Genomic DNA, 26,808 nt, shown 5'->3' on the forward strand with positions numbered 1-26,808 from the left:
GAGCAAGTTCATGTCACTGAAGCCAGCAGTGTACAGGACAAATATGGAGCAAAAAGTAGTAAGCAATGCCACAACAAGGGGTGCACGATCAGGCAAAAATATCTTATGGCAATCTTTTTTTGATAAAAACGCTATGTTAAGCTGTGTTTGTGGACACATCTGTCACTTTAACTCCAGGCTTAATCCTTGTGATGCCACAATTACATTTTTTGTCATTTATCTATGAGTGTGATACACTGTATCAGTCTCAGTTATTTTGAAAATGTTTTGTTTTGGTGGCCTGTTACATCATCATTTTTATCTCATAGAACAGTAAACAGACAGTGTACACCACTGTAGTAACGATACAACCCCTAGTCATCCAGCAACGGCGCTTGACTGACAACCATTTGATTAGTCCATCTTGTCGCCCTATACCTGTAAGCTCGTCTTCACCGACGATGCTGTCTTCTGATAATGAGTGGCATCAAAACTGGTAACCAGCCAGTCCAAAGTTTGTGGTGTTTCGTGATCTTGTCCCGCGGATGGACTAAAGTATCAATGGCTTAGACAGTAGTTTGCTCCTCATCTTGTGTGGAGTTTGTGAGATTCAGAGAACAGAGCAGTGGGTTAGTTAATATTTAAATATAGTACATTACATTGAAGTCATACGTGATTATTTTTTGAATGCAAAGAATGATCAGCATTGAGTTAAATATTTCCATATTGCCTCTACCCCAACTCTACTGGGAAATGGAAGTGCAAAATATAAAGGAATCACCAATTGGGCAGCTCTTTCCATCTTTCCATGCGAAGACAAATTCAACCATAGCCATAACAGTCGGGCTACATTAAGCACAGAGTACCATTAATCAGAAAAATGCCATTAAAAAGTCAATTCAGAGTTAAAGGCTCAGTCGCCTCCATTCAAGCCAAGCAGCCAAGGTCTGCTGTTAATGAGGCAACGCAGGGTTCACACAGCACTGGACTGCAAACATAAACTGATAAATCCCAGAGGAACACATCATATAAACAAATGTATAAACACTATACCTCCCCTCAATCTGTTTAAGATGCTGAACTACAAAAACACACATTGCGGGGGGGGGGGGTTCTAACATAATATGCTTTTATTTCTCATGAGATCAGAATTTACGATGTAGACGACTTAAAAAAAAACAAAAAAAAACAAAATCACATTCTTTATATCAAAATAAAATGAAGCAAACACATGAACACATCCCATTTGTTAAGAAGCTGAAAAATGTATGTAATAGAAGACAAAGAAATTGTAGGTCACATTGAAGGGAATTACGCCCAAGTCCCACCCAATAACTAGAATCTGACACCTCTCCGAGCCTAATCTGAATGGAGGTCACTGTTATAGCTAAGGGGGCAAATTTTAGAAATGAGGTTAACCATTTAGTGTCCTGGCCGTTCATCACAAATGCCGTTAGTAATATAATTTTGTAGTCATCTAGATGACAAAGAAAAGAGATTAAAGAGATCCAGCAGAAAAACTGCAGAGAGCTTTAAAGTGTAGATTTAAGTTGTACATTCTTCAATACATCAGGGAAATTATTACCATGTCTTGTTTTTCTATTACAGTGGGTGAATTGCTCAAATTGTACTTTTCCTAGTGACAGTGAAAAGACATTGAATGCAGGTCCCAGTAAATTCCTACACAAATGTAGCTTGAAAACGGAACATACAGGTCAGCATTTACTCTCTGTGTGTATAATGTTTGACTCTTGTACAGTTAAAACAGGTGAAACAAGTATTCATTGTTCTATGGATGCATTGTATGTCAGTGTTAATGCTTAAGTGAACAGTCAAGGCTGAGGTTTTTAACTCCCCGTGCAGTTCAACAGTTTGAGCATGGCAGACACAATACCAGCTTCTTGTTCACTGAACAGCAGCTCTGATGCACCTCAGCCTCTGTCATTGCTTCTCATCTGAATGACCTCCATGTGTGAGCTGGTTTTACAAACCGGGGTCAGGTGGTAATTCCAGACTTATTACATCAGCGCAACAGGAAGTCCAGTAAAGGGAATAAGACTTATTACACCATTTAAAACCCGCTAACAGTTATGGCATGTGAGGCACACATATAACATTCAGAAAGCAGAAACCAGGTCAGGTTGGCGTATACAGGATGCACATCAGGCAGAGAAGCGTCCTGGCTCCCGCTATGACGCCACTAAAGAGACACTGTTGGTGTTGAGAAAGCTGCTGGATGTGTGAGAACAAGTTGTGCACCACACAAACTTGAGTGCATCTGCTAAATAAAAATGTCTTCCTCATTTATCATAAATGAACCATAAATGAGGCTGAACATTCCTTCCTCTAAAAGCTCACACACACACACACACACAATCCATATCGATCTCCGCGCTGCAGCCGTGCAGCTCCCCACTTCCTGGCTGGTGTGTTGCTGGGGCGACAGCTAAATTATGCAACAGCACCACCAGCTCAACAGACAGGCCTCAGTCCCTAAGCAAGGTAGGAGAAGCAGGTTCACGGACGGGCGGCAAGCGATGGCAGGGCTCAGTACTAACAGATGCCCAGTTCACCCCAGAAAACAGTTATTTGGAGGGGTGTGGTGAGGTCTGGGTCGGCCTCCTCCTTTTCCTGTGTTCAATGATTCTCTCACCCTTTAAGACCAGTCCTGGGTTCTTCTGCCCTGCCACGTCAAGTAAAGTGAGCTCGCCTATTGCACTGATTTATTTAGTCTGAAACAATGAAACAATGAAACACAAACAAAGTTGTCCTGATTTGTAGCATCTCCTGTGATCAAGAGGAGCATCTCTGATCTGACCTGAATGACAAACTACAGATCTAATAAGGGTGCAGGGGTAATTATTCAGACTCTTGTAATTGAGCCTGCTAAACACATTAGCTTCCAAATGCACTTCCACATTTATTATGATAATGTTCTTGGCTATTGCTTCATGAGACACAATGTAAAAAGAGAAGCGTTCTGAGTGATGGTTACGTTACATGTTCCTAACATAATGTTCTTCCATGAATCATGGGACATAATGACAAGGGAGGAACCAACGCCCCAATTAAAATGTAGCCGTCAATCTGTCAACTCAAAGACGGGCAAACATTCCTAACTCAGGTCTGCAACGTGACGAGAGAGGTTGTCATCGCTCTCCGCTGCTTTGTGGCTTCGTCGTCACTCTCTCTTTGTGATCACACGCCAATGCAAATGTCGACATGCTCTGCTCGCCGTCTCCATTTTGTCTCATTTGTCAAAAGGCAAAGCTGCACAGGAACGAACAGCAGAGAGAGAGAGCCACTGTACTCACACACACTCACACACACACCACCTGTAGCACATGATGGGATGTCCCCGCGGTTACAAACACTCGCCCAATCCGACTGGAGCAGTCGCCACCAGTACATTAGAGCAGCGGACACAATCTGCGTTCTGTAATCACGATTAAACCTCTATTAATCACACTGGGATTATCACGAGGAGGTGAGGGTCTATGGGCATGTGTCTCTCTATGTCAGCAGAAGGGGAAGGGGTTGGGGGTTGGAGTGGGGGCGGGTGGTGGATTACAGGGGTCACGCAGCCTCTGTCCCACTGCGGCGGAGGCCAGAGGGCTGAGGCGGGCAACTGGCCGGCCTTATAGCGCTCGCACCACGCGACGGCTTTGTCCATCCCCTTGTTTGACAATTATTTACTCTGCTGTTTAGGACAGGGCTGAGGTCACCACACATACATCACTGACACGAAAACACTGGCTACCCGTGTCTGTCAAGCCCTCGTCCCCCCACCCCCCTCCCCATCTGACCTGTACGGGCCCTCGCTGCTCATATACACTCTAAACACTCATGGGTATAGGGCGACAAGATGGACTAATGAAATGGTTGTCAGTCAAGTGCCGTTGCTGGATGACTAGGGGTTGTATTGTTACTACAGTGGTATACACTGTCTGTTTATTGTTTTATGAGATAAAAATGATCCATTTTATTTGTTTGAAATGTTGGTAAACTGGCAAATGAACATTAATTCCATGTTTGTGCGCCTAAAATTATGAAATAAATTGAAATTATGACCCGCAGTCCTTACATATCGTCTGCTGTGACACAACTACACAGCAGTATCTCCATGATGGTGCTTGGATCCACTCACTGTGGCTGACTGGGTGAAATGTAAATGTTAAATGTAAATAGTCTTGCGCACATTTGTCTCTCCAGCTAGTCATCTCATCTTCCCCCTGTCACTGCTTTTAGAACGTAATAAATGTGCCCCCCTCCACCCACCCACCATTATTATAGGGCTTCGGTATTTGCAGCATCTGCCAGGCTTGTCTCTGGCCTCTCGAAGACAATGACATCAAAAATCCAACTGTCCCCCTCCCCCTACGGCAGTGCAACCTGAAACTGCCTGAAGAGATGAGCAGTCATTAAATACTGCAGAGCTGACATAATGACAGGAAAGATAAAAGAGAGGAAACAAAAAAAGGCCAGACCAATTCTCATCCGACAATGCCTCCCCCAACCCCCAGGCTCAGCCCGCCTCTCCTGATAAAAGACGCCAGGCCACAGATAGGGCACTGGTCAGCTACAACTTTGCTGCTGTGATCTTCTGTTCTGACAACACTCACACAAAGCCCTGCCACCTAACAGAATAATACCACTCCTGACTCTCTTTCTGGCACCTCTGGAAACAATAAGCTGTCAATACAATACAGCAAAACTCACTCTCATACAATGTTCACATCCTGTGGAGTTTTCATGATGAAATCATGTAGCGTTAGTTAATCAACTCCAGCGGAGAGCAGTGGCTCTGTTCGATTAAAGCAGATATCAGTGGAATGTTTTTGTTAATATAAGTCCTAAATAGTCCTATTTTCCGTCAGCAATCACTTACATGAAGTATTTCAGCCTAAACACGAGTCTCTCCGTCACTCTGCTCTGCTGTAACCCGAGGAGAAAATTTTCCTTGTGGGATACAAGTGTTATCCAATGAGGGGAGAGAACGGCATGAAGGGCTGTGTGTGCAGCCAAGGGATGCGCGTGAATGTGGTGACGTAGCACGAGGACCAACTGATGCCTGACAAGGGCGGGGGCTGCTAACTCATGGTGCGTTCAAGGAAACTCGTACTTTGTGTTTTTCCTTCCTGTGAAGTCATACCAGTTCGATCTGGTACGAGTTCACGGGTCGGAAGTTACGAGTGGCCGTTATAGGGAACTTTCACAGACAACAGGACGGTAAAAACACGAACTACGGGTTACCTGGAACGCTACCAAGTCGTAGTTGTGACTTGAAGCTGTAACTTACGGTTTCAAAAGCCTGCCTTGAACACAGCATTAGCCGAAACGGCCGTGCCGCTGTTATCTGCTTTAACTATAATAACAAAAACACAACTACAACTGCTCTATCTCCCACCACCTTCATACACGGCCTTCCCTCAGCATCTCTGTCCTATTCGTCACTACCAAATGTCCATGTGCCAAAGCTAAATTTGGAAATGTTGTCCAGAGAAGCACCATTCAAAGACATCCGTCTTTAAATAGACAGTAATAAAATCCAGACACATGATAGTCCTGCACCCTCGGTGATCAAGCGCAGATATGTCCTCTGACACGGCCCACTCTTGTGCAACCAAGGCTTTTTATATCATCCACACAGGCAGCAGAGCTCTCTTTACCTTGCTATGTCCCGAGCTATGATGCTAAACCACATGTAGCTCGGCTTGGTTCCCAGTTGGCATTCCAGCGCTCTGTAACGCTGTGCTGAGGCAATATTTACCTCCAAGAGAAAGTGCACTTGGCACACAGCCGAAAGTCTCGGGGTGGTGGGTTGGGGGTGGGGGGCTGAGCTGGGGGTGTGGTGGTGGTGGGTCGCTACTGTGTACTACATCCAACCTCCCCACCCACCCAAAATGCTCGTGCTGACCCGGCCAACCACCCACAGCCTCACAGCGGCAACCCTACGCTGCCTGACTCCGCTACCTGGAGCCGAGCCAAACCAGAGCCTGAGCAAAGTGCCAAGAGGGACAGAGAATGAGACACACACACACACACACACACACACACACACAGCCGAGTGCAGCAGGGGAGAGCTAGTGAGCGTGAACACATCGCGCCTCAGCCTGGCCCTCTGCCAGGACTCACTTAGGAGGATTTTTAGCCACAAAAGCCAATCAGCGGTCAACCCTCCACAGAGACTTGAAGTGTCTCACAAAGATACTGCCAGGGAGATTTGTCCCGGAGTCAAGATTAAGCAGTCCCTCACAGCAGGAGGATGGAGTGAGAAATCAAACCAAAACACTCAAAAGGGAGTGTGGCGAACAGGGAAAGTCTTACTGCTTTGCATCACAATAACTAGTAGTGCTTTCATGCAACTAAATACAAATTCAAAAGATTGAAACAGATTTTTTCTTCCAGATAAGGAGAGACTTCTTGGAGTACAAATGTACGGTTCCCATATTTCCTTTCTGGGACCAATACAGATACCACTGCATAAAAGACATGTTTTAGCAGCTGTTTACTACTAACTCTGTATGAATGTGATGTGGGCTCAATTTGTAAAGGATGAACAAATACAGTTATGAAAACTGTACATGTTTGTTGACATTTTGCCAACAGCTAATGTCATACCATTTACTTAAGCATTATATTACTATGTACAGACAGCAGTTTCCAGTGCCAGGATAGCTCAACTTCCTCAGGCTGATTATAATGACAATGACCAAAACACATGCTAGATGGAGGGGTCCTGGGTTAATACGCATTAAACCAAGACCGATTTTAAAGAGGACAGTGTTTTGCGGACATAGCTGGAAAAGACCAAAACAGGAACTTATGTAATAAGGAGGAAATTGTGTGGCAAGGAGCCAAGGCAGGGCACTAACCTGTCTGAAGTGATCTTCAAAGCCCCAGTCCGCCTGTCCATTAGGAGAGGTGGCAGAGTGAGGCCCCGCAGGAGACAGGCCCTCGTCAGGTTCCTGTTTCACTCTGATAGGTGGGGAAGCCGCCCGCTGGGGGGCCGAGGCCGAGTAACTGCCAAATGGACGGGCCGGGATGCGGGAGGCGCTCTGCTGCAAAGCCAGGGTCTGCTTGCGGAGGAACTCCAGACCGCTGGCGCTTCCCTCATCCTCATCACTGCCCTCGTCTCCTTCCATCATCTCATTGTCGTCGTCCTCGTCCCCAGAATCCCGACCTCTGTCCTCGTCGTCCTCTCTTTCTGAGTCCACACTGCTCTGATTGGAAACTCGTGGAGGCAACCCACCACCGGGGACACCTCCGGCCAGGCTTTTGCTCATGAAGCTGGCCCCAGACGCCCGGGCGGCTGCCAGGATGGCCTGCTGGGCAGCGACCTGCTGAGCATACATGATGTGGGCCTCTCGCAGCTTCCTCTCCTTGCGCTCCATTTCCAGCCGGGCCTGCTGTTGGCGCTGGAGTTGTTCCATCACCGCCTCCAGCTTCATCCCCCCTGTAGAGGTGCTCTGAGGAAAGGCCACACCAGGCTCCTGAGACATGCTGGGCTGTGGGAGACAGAGAGGGAGTCGCGGATGACCAACCATACACTGAAATCTAATTACTCCTTTTATCTCATTATACAGGATGAAACAGAACATGTGTGGGGCACGCACATGAAAAAAAAATCACTTAATATTAACACAAAAAACCTTGATTTACACAAAAACTTACACTCAAATCAGATAATTCGAAAAACATTCACTCCAGACATCTTTATTGCCTCTGCATGCCATAGACTGATAATCTGACAATCTGCAATAAATGTTGTAACAATATTTGCTCATACATACAGAGAAAATGTGCATACTACCTTATAACCTTGGCTCTCACAATTCAAATTAAAACCCAAAGACGTAAGCACTTGTAAAAGCAGAAATAATGAAGCAGGAAAATTCATTAACTCTGTTTGTAACTTCTGTAAACACACTCAGTTGGAAGAGGCCATGTCAACCCTTTGCATAAAAAGCCCTAACCCAATCCAAAAGACCAACTTAAAGCTTTTAGGGTGTTTAAATAGACACAAGGATTTAAATATAAAAGGTAAAATGTTTGTATCTTAAGTATCATGTTTAATTCTTACAGGATTGCAGTGAACAAAATCTTGTTTCACGTGAAAACGCCTTTAGCAAAGCACGGAGTGTATAAGTGGCCTCCACGGCTGTAACTATCATAAAATGGCCATCCATATTGCCAGTGTTGAAACCGGACAGGAAGATAAACTGCTTCAAAACAGCCTGAAGCATAAACTTCAGTGTTAGCTAAATGAAAAGGGTAAACTGACCTCCAGACAATTTAATAAAGCAAACAACCACCAAAGTAAAAAAACAAAACAAAAAAAACAGAAAAGAAGAAAAAAAAAACAGCACACACAACAACAACTCGGGTTAAAAGTGAACAGAAATATATACACCTTTTCCGCATTTGGCTAGCTGCCACATCCTCAAAATACGTGGATAAGGTCTGCGTGGCTTAAATAGGGTTTTTTAGGACAAGTGTGTCGCACAAACCAACAAAACCAGCCTTATTAATGTAATTCACTTTGTAGACTTGTGTTACAGTGTTGTTGTAAGATTGTAAAAATAAAAATTAAATAAACTTAAAAAGCATTAACCTACCATAAGGTCAAATTAGCTCTGAAAGCTTCGTCTTCTCTCCCCCTTTAGTAAAACGTTAAGCTGGCTGTAACTCTCTCTCCCGGGGCAAACTGCCTCTTTTCACCGGCTTTTCTAGCTCGTTCACGGGTCACACCAATGTAAAGGGACGCCGAGCAGGACCGCGACTCACCATTTGTGCCTTACTACTGCTTGAATTGTCCACCATCCCTCCTTCCTTGGGCTTTATCCTCCTTCTTCCCTCGTTTCTGGCACTCGTTCAAACACTTGTAAACACACTCACACATACACACACACACACACACACACACGGGGGGAGAAATACTGTGCACGCACCGCAGACTGTGACTGATCCCACGAGCGGAAAGCCTCCGTTTGGTTTTTTTTTTTTTTTTGCTTTCTTTCTGGGGTTGTTTTTCTTGCTGTCTTCTGGACGACCTCTCCAAAAACAACGTGGACGTGTTTCTCTCTGTCACTCCCCAGTTATTTTCGTGATTTTCTTCTTTAATAGAAAACGGGGCCGACAGGAAAATGGCCCGATCTCATATCTCGGAAAGCGCTGAGGTAACTCCCTTCAGTCGTTTTTTTTCTCTCCCCTTCAATTGACACCCCCCGCATGGCGCACAGCAGCTATAGGCCCGCCCAGCTACAGCAACAAGTCCCACAACCTTTACAGTTTCATCACATTCTGTATCTATTAGTAATTGAGTCGTTGTTTTCCCCCTTTAATTGATGCATTTATTATTACTGTAGCTATGAGGAGCCGCCACCCCCACGTCATTAAGCAAAAGTCTGCATAACTTTAATTTCAAACTTGCTACATAACGCCACATTTGTCAGTGCATACATTCAACTACATATTTATAATTTCTATAGGTGCTACCAGGGTTTTACATTTGGGATCCGTATTATTATTATTATTATTAGGGCCCGAGCCTGTGTCAACGACCCAGGGAGGTCCCTATTGTTATTCGACATGCACATTAGTCAACGTGCCAGCCGACGAGTAACAACAAGTAAGCAAGCAAGTACTCAAGTACTGCATAGACCTGGCAGCAAAAACCCCAGATATTGTAATGTTTATTATTATTAGGGCCCGAGCGGCGACTGCAAGTCGCCCAGCGAAAGCCCTATTGAAATCGCGCTGTTTATTATTATTATTATTATTATTATTATTATTCCCACACCCTTAAAACGCCATTTTGACCCCTTTCCCAAAGGCGAAAATTTTACTTTTGCATGGGTGTCGGATAAAAACGATATTTTTGCGCACATGGTCCGTGGCTCATAGCGCCCCCTACAATTTTGCCATAGGGAAAAAAATGACGTTAACGAAAGCGGACCAAAATCGGCACACAAATTATCAATGCGAGATGAACAAAAAATTTCCTCCCATGGAAGCCCGAAACCCAACAGGAAGTCGGACCATTTTGAGTTCAGTACGACGCAAACATGGTTACGATCGCGAGAATGGACCTAAGCTTATGGCTCCGCAGCGCCCCTCGTGCCCCGAAGTTTGCAATTTTACAAAATACGACCTCTCATAGGGACGCTTCAAACTTGGTGCAAAATCTAGACGTTAACGAAAGCGGGTGAACACCGGAAACGTACAAAAATCGTATTTAAAAATACGTAGTTCACTAAATCATTTGTTCCACTTCTATAACATGCTGAACCCAGTGCATGAACAACCATTATGAACGCTTTGAAAAAACGACGAACGGCGTCCGTGTGCCGCCGCGGCGACTGACGATTTTTTGTCGGTAAAACAACTACGTCCTATTACGCGCACCGATACTTCGTCGAAGCCACAATTCAAAGGACATGACGTCTCCGCCCTGAACGTTTTTGATGTATCGACTTTCCTGCCTGGCTTCATAGCGCCCCCCGTGGTAACAGGATGCAAAAATTCCGCAGGAAAAATCTATACTTCACCCGATCAATCTTCAATCCCCGGTTCTAAGATGCATAACAAGTTGCAGAAGCTACATTATGAACGCTGTAAGATCGAACGGCGTCCGTGTGCCGCCGCGGCGACTGACGATTTTTATCGTACAATTACGCTTCCTTTTTCCGGTGCATTTAACAAGTCGAGTCCTCAGAAAATCATACACGTCAAGAATGGCGAGCTCTTCAGCAGATAGAGTCGGTTTCCTAGGCCGTGGCTAACATGCCTCAATAGCGCCCCCTGTTGAAGTTTTTTCCGAAATTCTCAAAAACAAATTTTGCTTACTTGTCGAACACCATACAAAATCGACACACATCTGAAGATCAGGAATCCCAAACTCGATCCAAACAAAAATATTGAAAAGCGAGCCATAGCGCCCTAAACCCAACCAGGAAATCGTACAAAAATTTGGTGAAAAACCCGGACTAAAATACTCCTCCCAGAGCGTTCGAAACGATCAAGTTCAATTAGGTAGTACCACATCTCCAGAACCTGAACCATTGCTGAGAGCTTATAACTCTTTGTGCTCCGAAGAGTCCGAGTCGAAAGCCGCGTGCGACTGCCAGCGCTCAATTCACTTTTGTCGTAAAACCCATTATACGTTTGCCTATTCACGCGCACATACTTCATCCAATCAACTTGAAACTTCAACGGACATGACGTTGGCTCCGCCCTGAACGTCCCGATATATTATCGACTTCCTGCCTGGCTCATAGCGCCCCCCGGTGGTAACAGGAAGTGTACGCAAAAATTTCATTTGGAAAAATGTACATTCTATACTTCACCCGATCAACTTCCTTCCACTTCTAATACATGCAGAACCAGTTGCTGAAAGCTACATTATGAACGCTGTGGAAGGATACGACGAACGGCGTCGTGTGGGGGCCCGCGCGACAATTCTCGACTGGACGATTTTTTTTATCGTACAATTACGTTTGCCTTTTTCGTGCGCTTTGAAACGAAGTCGTGTCCTCACGAAAATTTCATACACTGGGTCAAGATAATGGAGTGCTCTTTCAGCAGATATGAGTCGTTTCCTATGGGCGTGGCCTAAATGCCATGGCCCGTGCTGGAATGCTTTTTCGAAATTCGCCCCCTTTGGAAAGTTTTTTGCCGGAAATTTCTTCATGGACTATTTGTCGAACTTTGTCGATCAACATGAAAAAACTCCGTACACGCCACGTGTATCATACCTCAAACATACAAAAAATTGATTGGGACCACGCCCTGAACCCTGGAGTCGCATTTGGTTAGAATTATTCATTCGCCCCCAAGCGTGACCCAACAGTGAAAGTCATAATTTTATACCACATCTCCTACCTAGCTTTGTCCCGCTAAATTTCCATCCAAACCTTCACATGAGCGTGATGAGGGCCGCCCCATCAGTTCACGTGCACGCATCGCCATGTCACCTAGCTGAGCTTACGCCCACCTGGTGCTCCGATGCGAACCGTCAGGTAAGGGCCTTGCTGAGACAGCGCTCAATTCGCACTTTGCCCGACATGCCTCACTCGCCCAACTGTCGGGGGCATGGGCGAACTCATAGGGCGCCCCCGCTGTGGTAACAGAAGTGTACTAAAATTTGGAAAATGTACAACTTTGCTGGCATGATGATGCTCCACCAACTGAACGTCCCGATTTATCTAACTTCCCACGTAACATGCAGCCCCCCGGTCCCGTAACAGGAGTGGTGAAGCGCCATCATGGAAACGATGTACCAAGCTACGAGTAATGGCGTTCCGTGATGCAAGGAACCAGCGAAGCGACAATTCATGCAAATTGCGTTTGCCCTTGTTGAATTGATTATTATTATTTCGAGTATGGCGTCCTATCAAACAGAAAATTGCGCGGCGACCAATTCCTCCGTCCAGGGTCACGACGAAATATTTTAAATACGTTCTCATTTGAGATGCGATCTCACTATCAACTCCTATCCCCCATCTAGATTGGAGGCCAACTCAGGTCAAGTGCGATTTTAACCTCAACATTGTCAAAAACCCACAAGTACATCACATGTGAGGCAGGGAAAAACTGACCCTGACACACCTGCAATATCGCCCTTAGTGGAATGCCCCCTGGTGGATGTTTATATTCTCATAATTCCTTAATTTTGTCCTCGAAAGACCACTCGACCCACATGTGAGAAGAGGGCCCGCCCCTTTGTAAACGCACGAAACTGCTCCTAGCGCACGCCCACGTGGCCCCTGTGAACGAAGCATTTCAGACCCTAAGACATAATTCCTTCATGCTTGTGGTCTCCGCAGGTTCACTCAAAGGCCCGTCACTTTCGCCTCTGTATGAGGGTGCCCCGAAGTTTAATTAGGGCCCAGCACCTGTTTCGGGCCCCACCTGATGAACGACTCTCATTGGTCCCTCATTGTTGATCGTAAGTCGGACATCGGCAGCCAAATGGCACGATGGGCACCGGAGCGAGGGGCCCTAGAACCAAGCAAGTAATCAGTATCTGCAAGTGACCTGGCAGGGCCCGAAAGCCGAAACCCAACAGAAATGGTAACAAATGTTTGTAAACGTCATTTATATTATTATTCGTTGAAACCAATACGATCTTCGAGGCACCAAAAAAAAAAAAAATCGACCCCAACATCTGAGTCCAGCATCCGAGACCTAGCGAAGCTACTCAAGTGCTTGCAACGCAGGGAGCCGTCAAAAGCGCTATGCGTTGTGTGCCGTCCGAAACTGTTGTGGCGAAGTGTTTCATCGCCAATTTAAATTATTTTCGTTTGCCATTACGACCCTCTCAAGCGCGCACATACGCGTTTGCACGCTACAAACTTGGGGCAAAAACCATGGGAAAAAACGTTGGCTCCTCCTGAACGTTTATAAAAGCGACATATCGACGTGGGGTGGCCAAATGCTCATAGCGCCCCCTACAAACTTGTAACAGAAGAAACGAACAAAAATTCGTTAATAATCCTTACTCTGACCAAACCCAACAGAACTTCATTCACACATATTTAGACAATGCAAATGTTGCTGAAGCTACATTATGAAACGCTTTTGAATCACCTACGGCGAACGCCCGAAGCGTCGCAACGTTTCGCCGCCAACTGACGATTTTTTTATCAAGTTTGTAAACCCAAATACGTTCGCCTTTTCGTATGACCTGGTGGGTTTCGGCTGACGCAATTATCAAACACGGGTCAAGAATGCCAGAACATCTTCGTCAGACTAGTTGAGTCGTAAGGCTCAAAGCGCTTCAAAAGCGTGCTAAAGCCTCTGGGCGCCCCCGAAGTTTGCGATGTTCCGACTGTTTTAGACAAATTCGTGCTCCCTAAATAACGAACGACTCATCGTACACAACAAACTACGACACACACGTGTATACGAATACCCAAACCTAACAAGAAAATTCAAACTTATGGTAGCCACGACCCTGAAAGACATAACGATCCGACCCATTTGCGTACCTCGCTCATAGCGCCCCCCCGGTGGTAACAGGAAACGTTCGTAAAAAATACAAAAATTTGACGTTAAAATTACGTAGAACATCTCCAGACCAAGACCAATTCGAACTTACACTTCTAAGTACATGCAGACTCCGCAGACCGGATGGTAAGCCTCATCATGAACGCCTTTGACCCTACGAGCAAACGGCGTCCGTCCGTGCCGCCGCCGCGCGAAAGTTTATCATTAAAATTTAATTCGTTTGCCTTTCACGCGCGCACATACCTTCGTCGTAGCCACTTGAAATTCACAAGGACATGACGTTGGCTCCTCCCTGAACTTTGATCTGTACACGACTTACTGCCTGGCTCATAGCGCCCCACCGGGTGGTAACAGGAAGTACGCAAAAATTCATTAAAAATTCCATTACCGTTCACCCGCCATCAACTTCAACTTCATTTCCACTTCTAGAATACATTCGCAGAACCAGTTTGCTGAAGCTACATTATGAACGCTTACTTTGAAGATTCCGACGAACGGCGTCCAGGTGCCGCCCGCGGCGACTGATTTTTTACTCGTACAATTACGTTTGCCTTTTTCTGGCTCTTTAAACGAAGTAGTCGTGTCCTCAAACGGGAAATGTCATACACGGGTCAAGCGTAATGCGAGCTCTTTCAGGGGATAGAGTCGTTTCCCATGGGCGTGGCTAAAACATGCCTCAATAGCAGCCCCTAGCTAGAAGTTTTTCCGAATTTCTCCAATACAAATTTCGCTTACTTGTCCGTACACTTACGAAAACTCGACACACACGTGTATCATACCCAAAACATACAAAAATTGAATTGGAGCCACGCCCTAAACCTAACAGGAGTAGTCGGCCATTTTGTTAGCATTTCTTTGACGCAAAACGAACTCCTCCGAGGGAGTTTCGCCCGATTTGACTTCAAATTGGGTACAGAACATCTCCAGACCAGACGCTGATTCCGGCTTGTTGCTCCGCAGGTGTGCTAGGTCAAAAAGGGCCGTGGCTGCTAGGCACGGGGCCAAGTTGCCGGGAATTCAGCTAAGAAGTTGCATAGAATGCTATCACACCCACAGATTTTGATCGCAGCGGCTTTCAAACTTGGTGCAACATGATTGATGGCTGACCCTGAACGATCCGACATATTATTTTTCCTAACTCACTCATTGCGCCCCTACGGTGGTAACAAGGAAGTGAGCGCTAAAATTCATTAAAAAATACATCGTTGACCCCATCAACTTCATTCCACTTCTAAAACATGCCGAACAAGTTGGTGAAGGTATTTCATGAACGCTATGACGCTACGGCAAATTGAGCCCCCAGTGGCGGCGACAGGAATAGCGCTCCATCGCGAACTGCCACCTCCCACGGATTTTGCCCGATTGACTTCATAATGGGTTCGCTACAAGTCATACAGGAGACCGTAGCTGGTTCAAACACTATTAAAAGACTTTTCCATCTACGTCAAACGGCGGTGGCCGCTAGGGGGCGACAAAGTTTGGCCAACAGCTCGTTTAGTCCGCCATGTAATTACGTTAGGCTTCCACGCCCACATACTTGGTCGTAGTCACTTCAAAATTTCAGTACATGATCAAGGGGCCCGCCCTCGATCCGCCTCCATATGATCGTACGCTAGCTTCGCCTCATACGCCCCACCCTTGTGGAAACAGGAAATGTCGCGTTTTGCATCGACATTGTCCGATCGGGCTCGAAACTTCACATGTGTGAAGCCCTCCACGACCCCGAACGCATCGGCCCACATCCCGTTACCGCCCCCTGGTGGACGAACCGGTAAAATCCTGCCGTAACATCCATCGTACGTCGTCCGTTTTGCTCGAAACGTCACGTTGTTCGACGAGGGGAACCGCCCTCGAGACGCAGCAAGCCGCCCACAGTCCGGTTGCGCGCGGGGCAAGTCTCGGAAGAGCGGCCCGGGGTAGCGGGGACACCGAGTGGCGTGGAGCGAGGGCCCGCAAAGACCATCGCGCTTGCGGCTTTTAATTATTATTATTATTATTATTCCCCGCCAAAGAATCGCAAAAACGACCCCTTTGCCATAGCACGAAAACCATCACCAACCTTTGTAGCCTCGTGGGGCTTCGCGAAAATCTTGATATTTTGGCAGCGTCGCATTTGGCGGGGCCAGATGGCCTAAAATAGCGCCCCCTACAATTTTCCCAAAAACCCATAGGGAAAAAAATGACGTAACACGAAGCAGCGGACCCAAATCGCCACACATGTTCATCAATGCGAGATAAACACAAAATCCTCCTATCGCGAAGCCCGAAACCCAACGGGAAAGTCGGCCATTCTTGCGGGGTTCAAAGTTTGTAAACGCACAACGAACTCCTCCGGGGCGGAGGTTACGCCCCGATCGGACTCCAAAATTGGGTTCAGAACATCGTCAGACCTAGCAGAGCTTTCCTTTACCTCCGCAGGTCTGTAGCTCAAAGCGCTTGGGCCTCAGTGGCGTGCCCCGAAGTTTATGCGCGACTGTTTTTCGGTGCGGGCCGCCATGTAAATACGAATGGCTCTCTATGCCCACATACTTGATCGTAGACGCTTCAAACTTGGTGCAAAAATCCTATGGCGAGACCCTGAACGATCCGAAAATATTATTTGCCGACGTTCCTCATAGTCATAGCGCCCCCCCGGTGGTAACAGGGAAACGTACAAAAATTCGTTAAATAATACCGTAGTTGGGGGGAAACGACTTCCGTACACTTCTAGTACAGGGGAGGCACGTGAACCGGATGGTGAAGCTACATCATGACCGCTTTGGACCCTACGAGCAACGGCGTCCGTGTGCCGCCGCGGCGACTGCCGATTTCTTTGTCGTAAAATTACGTTTATCCGATTACGCTCGCACATACTTCGTCGTAGGCCACTTGAAATTCAAAGGACATGACTTTGGCTCCGCCCTGAACGTTTTGATATATCGACTTCCTGCCTGGCTCATAGCGCCCCCCGGTGGTAACAGGAAGTACGCAAAAATTCGTTTAAAAATCCATACTTCACCCGATCAACTTCATTTCCACTTCTAATACATGCAGAACCATTGCTGAGCTACATATGAACGCTGTAAGCTACGACGAACGGCGTCCGTGTGCGCCGCGGCGACTGACGATTTTTTATCGTACAATTACGTTTGCCTTTTTCGTGGCTTTAACGAAGTCGTGTCCTCACGAAATTTCATACACACAGTCAAGAATGGCGAGCTCTTTCAGCGGATAGAGTCGTTTCCCATGGGCGTGGCTAAATGCCTCAATAGCGCCCCTTGAAAGTTTTTCTGAAATTCTCCATAGACAAATTTTCGCTTACTTTGTCGTACACATACGAACCTCGACACACAACGTGTATCATACCATACCCAAACATACAAAAAATTGAATTGGAGCCACGCCCTAAACCCAACAGGAAGTCAGACATTTTGGGTTAGCATTTTCTTTGACGCAAAACGAACTCCTCCGAGGGAGTTCGCCCGATTGACTTCAAATTGGGCACGAACATCTCCAGACTGAGCTGAGTACGGCTTGTGCTCCGCAGGTGTGTAGGTCAAAGGGCGTGGCTACTAGGGCACGGCCAAGTTCCCGAATTCAGCTAAAAAGGTTTAAATGCTTTCACGCCCACAGATTTGATCGCAGCAGCTTCAAACCTTGGTGCACATGATAGATGGCGTGACCCCTGAACGATCCGACTATTATTTTCCTACGTCACTCATAGCGCCCCCCGGTGGTAACAGGAAGTGCGCTAAAATTCATTAAAAATACATAGTTGCCCCCATCAACTTCATTCCACTTCTAAAAAAACCATGCCGAACAAGTTGGTGAAGGTATTTTCGTGAACGCTATGACGCTACGGCTAATGGCCCCCCTTGTGGCGGCGACAGGAATAGCGCTCCATCGTGAACTGCCACCTCCCACGGATTTTGCCCGATTGACTTCATATTCGCTACAGATCATCAGGAGACCGAACTGGTCAAACACTATTAAAAGCTTTTCTCTACGTGAAACGGCGTGGCCGCTAGGGGCGACAAAGTTGGCCAACTGCTCGTTTAGTCGCCATGCTATTACGTTTGCCTTCCACGCCACATACTTGGTCGTAGTCACTTCAAAATTTCAGTACATGATCAGAGGCCCGCCTCCTCTACCCTCCATTTGATCGTACGCTAGCTCGCTCAATACGCCCCCTTGTGGACACAGGAAAATTCGAGTTTTGCATCGACATCGTCCGATCGGCTCGAAACTTCACATTGTTGATGAGGTCACGACCCCGAACGCAACGGCCCCACCATCCCGTTACCGCCCCCTGGTGGACGAACCGTAAACCTGCCGTAACTCCATCGTACGTTGTCCGATTTGCTGGAAACGTCACGTGTTCGACGAGGGAACCGCCCTCGACGCGGCCGCCCACCTCCAGTTGCGCGCGGGGGTTTTCGAAGAGCGGCCCGGGGGTAGCGGGGACGCCGAGTGGCGTGGAGCGAGGGCCCGTCATAGCCGCTTGCGGCTTTAATTATTATTATTATTTTCAAATTTACTTTGAAATGTTAACATACAAACAGTGACCTCTCACCAAGTATTGCAAAAGCGTCTTTATTTGATTACTGCATGACTTAAAACTGGTTATGATGCAATGTTTACATGAAATACTACAAAACCCTCAGGGGACGCCCAGTAGGTTTTGCATTGAGGATGCAGTGTAGCTTCATGCTGCCCCCTACAGGCATCAACTAACGTGTTCATATTAGTGACCACATGTATACAACTCGTTTTCAATAAAGCTTCGTTCACATAATGATCTCTATGCACAGACATAAAAGAAAATTATGCTTACATAAAACATCACACACTAGAGTGTAGATAACTGAGTTTTATTTAATAATGTAAACCAACACAGTACAATCAAATAAAAAACATTAGTTTTTGCTGTCATAAAATAACAATTTAAGTTATTGCATTTAGCACTCAGTAACACTATATATCATCACAATGTTGTATAACAAGCAGATTGTCCCAGTTGTTGCATAGTACAAGTGAGTCAAGTGTACTTGCTACTGACCACTGGTGTTAAGTGCAATATTTCTGTACATTAAAAACACCGTGCAGATCCAGGGCCGGGGGTCGATACACTTTAAATGCAGCTCTTACTCTTAAAGCAGCTCACACTTGGATCAAGTGACTCACACTTAGCGTAAGAATCAGAATCAGCTTTTATTCCTACATCACTCACATTGTAGCCATGGAGTGCTGGGGGGTGTACATTGGGAGTGTACATTGCTAATGTTATTAATGTAACATTAATGTAAGTATTTTAATTGCCAAGGTTTTAACAAAAATCCACTTCTGTGAATTTAATCCAAGTCTGTCAAGGACAAATTAAGATTTTGCTTTTCTTGTCCAACATGTCAACACTTCCTCGAGTCCTCGACCTCCCTCACCTCCTATACTATGAGAAGAAACAGTGTGGTCGACAGGTTAAGTATAACCTGGGCCACACATGTTTCCTGACATTAAAACCTCTATGCACTTGACTTTATTTTCATTTGTTAAATTTATGTGGAAAAAAAGGCAAATTACTCTAGTTGCACACCCACACATACACACAAAAACAAGTCTCCTGAGTAAGTGATTGCCATCACTTGCTCTGATATATAATTTTTTTTTTGTTAATGCACATGTTTTAAAATAGACATCATTAATAGTAAAATATGACCCGGACTGCAACATGAGTGAACAGATGTTTCTTCTGTTTTTAAGTGAAAAAAATAATATACATTTCTTTCTTTTTTTTCATACATTAACAATAGCATTTTCAGAAAACCTGTCTGTTGTGCAAGACACAAAAAGAGACACACAACAACACAAAGAGAAAAGAACAGGAACTAATAATGCGTGTAGTGTGACATCTGAGAAGCCTAATAGCTGACAAACTGAATGCAAAGCTGCTTTACTGACAATTTCGTGCAACAGCTGTTCTCACTGTCCCCAAATAATGTATAAAAATAACAATAAATAATGAATGATGAGACTTATCTGTGCTCCATACACACACACTGTTATGTTAAAGATGAGACAACCTTTCTAAGATTTATATGAGATCCTTGGTAGAGTTCAAGCTACAAATCAACCTTTGCCCAAAACAAAACAGAAACAACAACAAAAGAGACAATTCTAAATAAAGTAACCTATTTTTGATTCTTTTCATTTGTGACAAATTAACTAAACGTACATACATATATCTAACCACATTCCCAAATGTCAGAAGATGACAGTATGAGTTATGCAGAACTCCCCAAGATATTTAGTTTCTGAGCCGACTAGCTTTTTTTTTTTGTAGCAGCATTTTAAAAAGTGACAGGTGTTGGTTTCTGGAATTAAACTTATTTATACAACACAGACACTGTCATATCCAATCTAATCAAACATCAGAGGTTCTATCAAAGTACTTCAGTAACTCATCTGCTGACATATTGTGCCATGTACATGACATTTGGTAAGAATAATAAGCATTACTCTTTATAACAGCGATAAGACAGCTTTTTGTATGAGCGAGTCCTTGGTATGTAGCATAACTGAGTTAAATGTAACGAGCTCTTTGTGCCTAAGACGCAACATATGGAGCCAGAAGAAAATAATCCTGGCCATGGATTATCTTCTATCTTCTACCCTTGTATAAAGGTTTTTGAAATCACCACAGAGGCAGAAACAAACAATTATCATCATACATGAGCCATAAAGAAAAGAAACGGCAACGCTACTCCTGTGTCCTGCTTAGTTTTGTTAATGTTATATTTTCCCCAAGAGTTGGCCCTGTCAGTTTGGAATAAAATGTATTTTTTGAGGAGTAACAGTGTTAAAAAAAAAAAAGTCTTTATGCAACAGTAGTCATGGAATGTAAATGTTCAAGTGAAGTGCCTTCATACAACGGTTGATTAATAAGAAAAAAAGAAATCAACAGGAACATTGAAACACATTACACCGTAGTATGTGTATGAATGTCGTGCTTAGAGGCTTACAGACCCGTTTACCAGACAGTAACCAGCTCTCCACTGGGTCGACATGGACACAACCCAAATGACAAATTAATTTCCCACTCAGTTGAAGCAGTGGCATAGTTAGTGTTTCCTGTAGTTCTATAAAAAAAGAGAAATAAAAAAATAGTCAAGCTTTGGGGTCACAGTGGATAAGGCTTGTTCTTACGTCCTTCCGCGTCTTCTTGTGGGGTGAGCGATCTCGGTGCATGCGGTCCTGCGTGAACAGGAGTTTGGCTTCGAGGCTGGAAGTCCTTAGGCAGCGCAGCAGTCAAGCTGGGTTAAAAAGAAGAAGGCCTCAGGCACCGGTGACAAAAGTCAGCGACGACAACTGGAGCCAAGCCTTTGTAAGGTTCGAGTCAATGGCACCGGCATCACTGCATGGAGCAGGACGGGCCCTCGGAGCAGCAGCACACCGAGGAGCCCATGGCTTTGGGCGGAATCAGGTCCAGGTCCTCGTCGTCGGGGATCTCGTCCAGACGGTAGCCGTCCTGAAGCAGCTGCCTGCTTAGATCAGGATGGACCTGGAGAGCACAGAGAGGAAGCTGAGGAACACGCTCGTCATGGAGCAGCGGGGCTAAGCCTCTGTTTATAGCGATCTCTTCATACCCATGAGTTGGCGTCAATATTGTTATCAACCAAAGTACACGTGAGAGTTGTGTGGTCTCTGTCTGTCTTTTACTGTATTTTTATATTTCTCAGTGTTTCATCTGATATTATGATTTTCTTATTGCTTTTATATGCTTTTAAATTTATTGTATTTTAAATTTAAATTTTTATTTTACTATGTCTTACTAATCTTTATTTTACTATAAAGTGGATTGGATTGGATAGATGAGTAGCCACTGTTAATGGAAAACTTTTAAATATCATTGCACATTATAGATTAGGTTATTTAATTTGTACCTGCAGTTACGAGTGTCTCTTGGGTAATGTGAAAATTCTACAACTACTTACAAAATGAGACAAGACAGATTTTAAGCTCTGCAAACACCTCTGGCTACATATCTGAGGTCAGGACAGGCCTGAGGCTCAACAACAGCACAAAAACACATCATTTGCTCTCACATGTCACCACACAGGCACTCCAGACAGACAGACAGACAGACAGACAGACAGACAGATCTCTCTCTTATGTCAGGTTGCTCTAAAAGTTAATGTGCAAAGTAAATAAATAAAATATAAAAGGAAATATATGATAAAACTGCGAATTTACTGACAAATAAAAGCCAGATCTGGATGTTTAATGTGCAGTTTCAGCTACAATCACTATTATTTCAGACCAAAGTTGTTTTGATTATGGTTCCTTTTAACCTATTTACAGTTCAGCAAATATGCTTTGTTTACCGACACGTCCATTCTCCAAAAACTGCTCATATCATTTGCCAGTTTTTCTTTGTATACGGAGTAGTAAACACCTGCACAGTCAAGGCTTTATGAGATGAAGGGCAAGGCTTTAAACCTCCAGCTGGGTGTGCTGGTCTGACAAGCCAAGCTAAGTGTTTGTAAAGATTGAACAGAGCTCTGATAATGCCATCATTTTTCTTTGACCTTTAACAGAGATGTGACAGTGGAAAAACAAGTGTTTTCTCACCCACGCAGCAGAAGTGGTAGAGCAAGTTCCACTGTGTGATAACCGAGATTATGAGAGAAATCTGAAGAATGGACAACTCACCTCAGCTGAAGAGTATCCTGAGGAATACTGCTCAAAATCGATCTCTTCGTCACTGTAAAGACAAGCAGGACAGGTTCTGTCATTCTGATGTCAGAAACTTAAGCGTTTCAACTGAAAAACTTGTTATGAAGAGCGACACTGGGGGTGAGGGGCTTAAACTGTAACTAGACATGATAAAAGCATAGATAACATGATGGTTAAGTCTAATTGTAAAATGGTGAGTTAAGATTAACATGCTACATGTGACTCCTTAAATCTGTAATTTCACATATAAAACTAGAAATTAAGTTTGTTTGTGCTTGTGCACGCAAACATACAAATAATAATATACAAATAAACCAAGTGATCATTTAAAAATAATTCAGATTTTTTGGAAAAGTAAGGAAACTATTGTGGCTGTTGAGGACGTATCTGTCAGATGTTACGCTAGTGAGAATAACACCACGTGTGCAGATTTTCACAACAAACAACGGCACTTTTTCCTTGGCAGCCATTGACAGTGAGGGAAGTTTGTCAGTATAACTTTACCTGTCTGAGTCCAGTGCGACCAAAGTGTCCTCAGCATGCTGGCTCAAAGCAGCATAGCCCTTGTTATACTTCACCGTCCTAAAAGGAGATAAGGAAATTGTAAAAATTGCTCAAGACTAACATCTCTCTGACATCACAAAAAATAGCTTCCTATTTCTTTATCATCATCATCATCATCATCATCTGTTTCCTCACCTCTTAGGCCCTTGTCTGGGCTGATGCATCACTGGAAGCCCTGGTGAGAGAGCTTTCTTCTTCAGCGCTTTTCTCGCCATCTCCCTGTGTTTCTCTGTGAGGATCAGAATTAGAGACTTGTTTGTGTGTGTTGACAAGGACTGACAGTATGGTGGTCCAGGCAAAGGTTTGTTGTCCTAGTAACACCATAACTTTGTTCTATCTGAGAATCGGCTGGATTACTCCAGTCCATCCAAAATGTAGGAGACCCGTAACCCTTGACATTCAGTATGTCAGCCCAACCCTGCCTAAGACCTTTATGGTTAAAGCTTCAAACTATCTCCCCATCACTGAAATGCGGTGTTGATGTGGGAATGAAAATAACTCTCAACTTACACTGGGACTGAAGATTTATGACACGTATAACTCACATTCTCAGCAAGCAGAACAAGTTCTTCTTTGTAAAAGACATCGCCATGACATGTTTGACACTTAAACTCAATTTATGAAGATGTTTGTTTGATCTCTATGCTGCACTGGGTACCCTCAAGTCTCATGTGCTTTTTTAACACATACACATGTTGTTTTGCTGTTCAACTCTCATGACCAACACACCTGAGCATCAACTAAAATATGTTTGCTATAACAGTCCTGTCATTTTCCACTTGTAAGAGATTTTAAAAAGGTTGGAGCAAGTTGATTTCCTCAACTTGAATAAATGTAATACTCCTCAGACAACAACAAAATCTGTGTCACTGGATGGAACAAGTCTTTAGACGTGTATGGATCAGAAATTGAACCCAGAGGCGGTGTTTAGCTCAGTTGGTAGAGCACCCGCCCCATGTGTTGAGGCTATCCTGTGTGTCATTCCCCCCTCTCTGCCTTCCATTTCCTGTGTCTCTCTCAACTGTACTGTCCATTAAAGGCCAAAAAGCCCCAAAAATATACTTTAAAAAAAGAAAGAAATTGAACCCAGACTGTGGAACCGGAGGTTATAGAGCGGAGATGGAGTATGTGGAAATTTAATTGTAATTGAGTCTAATAGTTCAAAGCGGGTGTAACAGATAGCTAACAGATATTAATACAAAGCATCTGTAATGTTTCAGGAGTTCAGAGGATGAACACGGTTCCACTACACATTAGCTTTCTCTTTCCTCATTTACTGCATGTGAACATATTTAAAACAAAGGGGTCTGTGAAGTATGTCACATGTCTAAATGCAATGCGTTTCTTGGGCCTCACATGACGGATCAACTCTGCATTGATTTCCCACACACACAGAAGTTCAACATCACCTCCTCTCTGGGAGGACAGCCTGCTTTGCAGATGCTGAGAGTCAGAGGTGTCATGACAGAAATAGGCACCTCGACAGCTCCACATGTACCCATGTTCCTGCTCAGACCTTATATCACTGATCTATATGCAAATAGTGTCAATGGGCCAAGTTTTACCACTAGGTGTCACAATTGACTCAACAGACGCTCCTGAGTGAACCATAATAAAACTGAAGAAAGGTCATGAATGTGAGCATTGCGACTCCAGTCCACTTGGTGGTGATAATGCATCTCTAAGACTGCTTTTCAACCAACAGCAAAATTTGATCTACTTCATGCTGCTGGCTTTGGCTTGGCAGTAAAGTGCAATGCAGCCCATCAGATACTAGTAACTTAATTAGGCCATTCAAAACAGACATAATGGTATTTTAATCTGTTTTATTGCTTATTAGTATTTGCAATACAAGCTGGATTTGATATAGGCCCCTCAACGTCTTACAGAGTTGGTCATAAAAAGACCTACCAGTAATACATTTTTTGTTGTTTATCCAGTCATGTACTGTTGGGTCATTGTACAAATATATAGCCTATTGAGTGTTCTCCATTTATTGGTCAATCTATTAATGTTGTTGGCTGTATTTGTTATTTTTGAGGTTTACTTCCTCTTCATATGTCTGATTTTGTATGCATCAACCAATCAACGGAGAAAAAATCCTTCTCATCATCTCCTTTGCTCCGTGCATGGGTGTAAGGGATTGGCCTCGCATCCACGGGTTAGGGTTAGCAGAACTAATTAGACAACAATGACAGAGGACATCAGTAGATCAGATCAGTAGGGTAGATATATACATTTGTGTTCACACATCTACAAAATGTTGCCATGTGTGGCCTGGACCACCTCTGAATGTGGTTTGAGTGATCAGGCCTAAATAAATCCTCAATACAACCTGAGTGCGCTCACACCTGTGGCTACATATACGGTAGTAGATGTCCACTTGTGATTAGATCGACCAAGATGCATAATAATACTGGCCGACATACTGGAGCTTTGAAAGAGGGAGGTGAATGACATTATGAAGAGCTCACTGCAAGTCAAGATAACACCATCAGAGTCCATTAGTGTCATATTACTCAGGCTGTACTGAATGTGTACTCAGTTCAAAGCTGTCCCACTTTGCACTTGTATTTAACAACACACAGCTAGACTCATGAAAACAATTATGAAATGACATCTGACCTGCAGACTTTGAATCATAATGACCGGTCCACATCATCAGTTATTATGAGTCAAGAGAAACACTTACGTAGTTTGAGGTGGATGGCTGGAGCTCTGGACATGATGTAAGGTCCTCTTTTCTCCACAGGCCTGATGCCTCCATCAGTAATCTTAGGTCTTGTGCCACTGCTAGGGCCCTGGCATGGCAAACACGAGAGAGACATTTGTTGCTCACTGAATGGACTTGAGATGTAAAAGACAAACTGTGTTGTGCGTGTTTTAAATTAACTCTAACATGAACAACGTGTTTGATTCATAATGTTTAATCTGTCTGAGAGTCAGTTTACGTCTGTGTCCGATGATAAAGGACAAACTTTGAGCTAAAAACACACACATGATCTGAAAAAAAAAACACTCTCCGTGAAATTTCCCATCAACCCCTTCGGTTATGAGGAAGAGAAAATCAATTTAGTGCGTTTCAAGCATACCGAGGTATGTAAAAGTCGACATTATTTACGGTCAAACTTTGTACCGTCGGTACGTTTACCCTGTCGAAAATAATCTTAAGGACATGTCTCATCTTAGAGAGCTGTCAGACTCAGAAACCCCAGCCTGGGCTCGCCAGCCAGCCAGCCCCCCGGCCTCACTCTCTGTGTTTACAGGCTAGCGGTAGCAGCGGGCTAACTTAGCTGACATTACCGACACAACTTGTGGCTGCGGCTGCGCCTCCAGCAGCGAGTCCTTCTCCGGCTCCTCCAGGATGTCGTTCATCATCTCGGCGGCGGCGGTCACACTCTGCCCCGCAGCACGGCCATGACCACAGACAGGTGTCCCACCGGCCAGGGACGGGGACTTGTTGTTTTTCCTCGGCAGCAGCAGCAGCAGCAGCAGCAGGGAGGAGAGGAGGGAGGTTTCTTTTTCTTTAGGGGGGCTCCTCTTCTT

The 26,808-nt window shown here is 44.7% G+C and overlaps 2 protein-coding genes across 4 annotated transcripts in view; both read right to left on the minus strand.

The window, feature by feature from the left end:
- LOC146989943 (AT-rich interactive domain-containing protein 3B) overlaps positions 1–9,194 on the minus strand; it is a 51,584-nt gene extending 42,390 nt beyond the window's left edge. Inside the window, exons 1-2 of one of the 3 annotated variants that reach the window (XM_085766513.1) lie at positions 8,767–9,194; positions 6,855–7,487 (exon numbers count right to left, since the gene is read on the minus strand). In XM_085766513.1, coding sequence (XP_085622639.1) covers positions 6,855–7,487; positions 8,767–8,802 — 669 coding nt within the window. In that variant the 5' untranslated portion in view covers positions 8,803–9,194. Of the gene's footprint in view, positions 1–6,854; positions 7,488–8,597 lie in introns of all 3 variants that reach the window. The other 2 variants (XM_085766522.1, XM_085766531.1) reach the window with 2 other exon arrangements.
- A 9,631-nt stretch (positions 9,195–18,825) lies between these two features.
- fam219b (family with sequence similarity 219 member B) lies at positions 18,826–26,803 on the minus strand. The gene is made up of 7 exons (XM_085766544.1): positions 26,771–26,803; positions 26,566–26,740; positions 25,955–26,063; positions 23,398–23,491; positions 23,203–23,280; positions 22,675–22,726; positions 18,826–21,523 (listed from the first exon to the last, which is right to left on the minus strand). Exons 2-7 carry the CDS (start codon positions 26,638–26,640, stop codon positions 21,374–21,376), a joined length of 558 nt encoding a protein of 185 aa, XP_085622670.1. The 5' UTR covers positions 26,641–26,740; positions 26,771–26,803; the 3' UTR covers positions 18,826–21,373.
- Between the last annotated feature and the right edge of the window lie 5 nt (positions 26,804–26,808).

Source organism: Trachurus japonicus, chromosome 3 (assembly GCF_045865225.1).
Source record: "Trachurus japonicus isolate A0001 chromosome 3, Traja_1.0".
Classification (NCBI taxonomy): domain Eukaryota; kingdom Metazoa; phylum Chordata; class Actinopteri; order Carangiformes; family Carangidae; genus Trachurus; species Trachurus japonicus.

Excerpts from the sequence above, each read along its gene's own strand:
- fam219b (XM_085766544.1), bottom strand. The coding sequence starts at position 26,640 with ATGATGAACGACATCCTGGAGGAGCCGGAGAAGGACTCGCTGCTGGAG. Across the intron at positions 23,492-25,954 it reads AGCCATCCACCTCAAACTAC|AGAAACACAGGGAGATGGCG; the intron begins GTAAGTGTTTCT and ends TGATCCTCACAG. Across the intron at positions 22,727-23,202 it reads GTCGCACTGGACTCAGACAG|TGACGAAGAGATCGATTTTG; the intron begins GTAAAGTTATAC and ends TTGTCTTTACAG.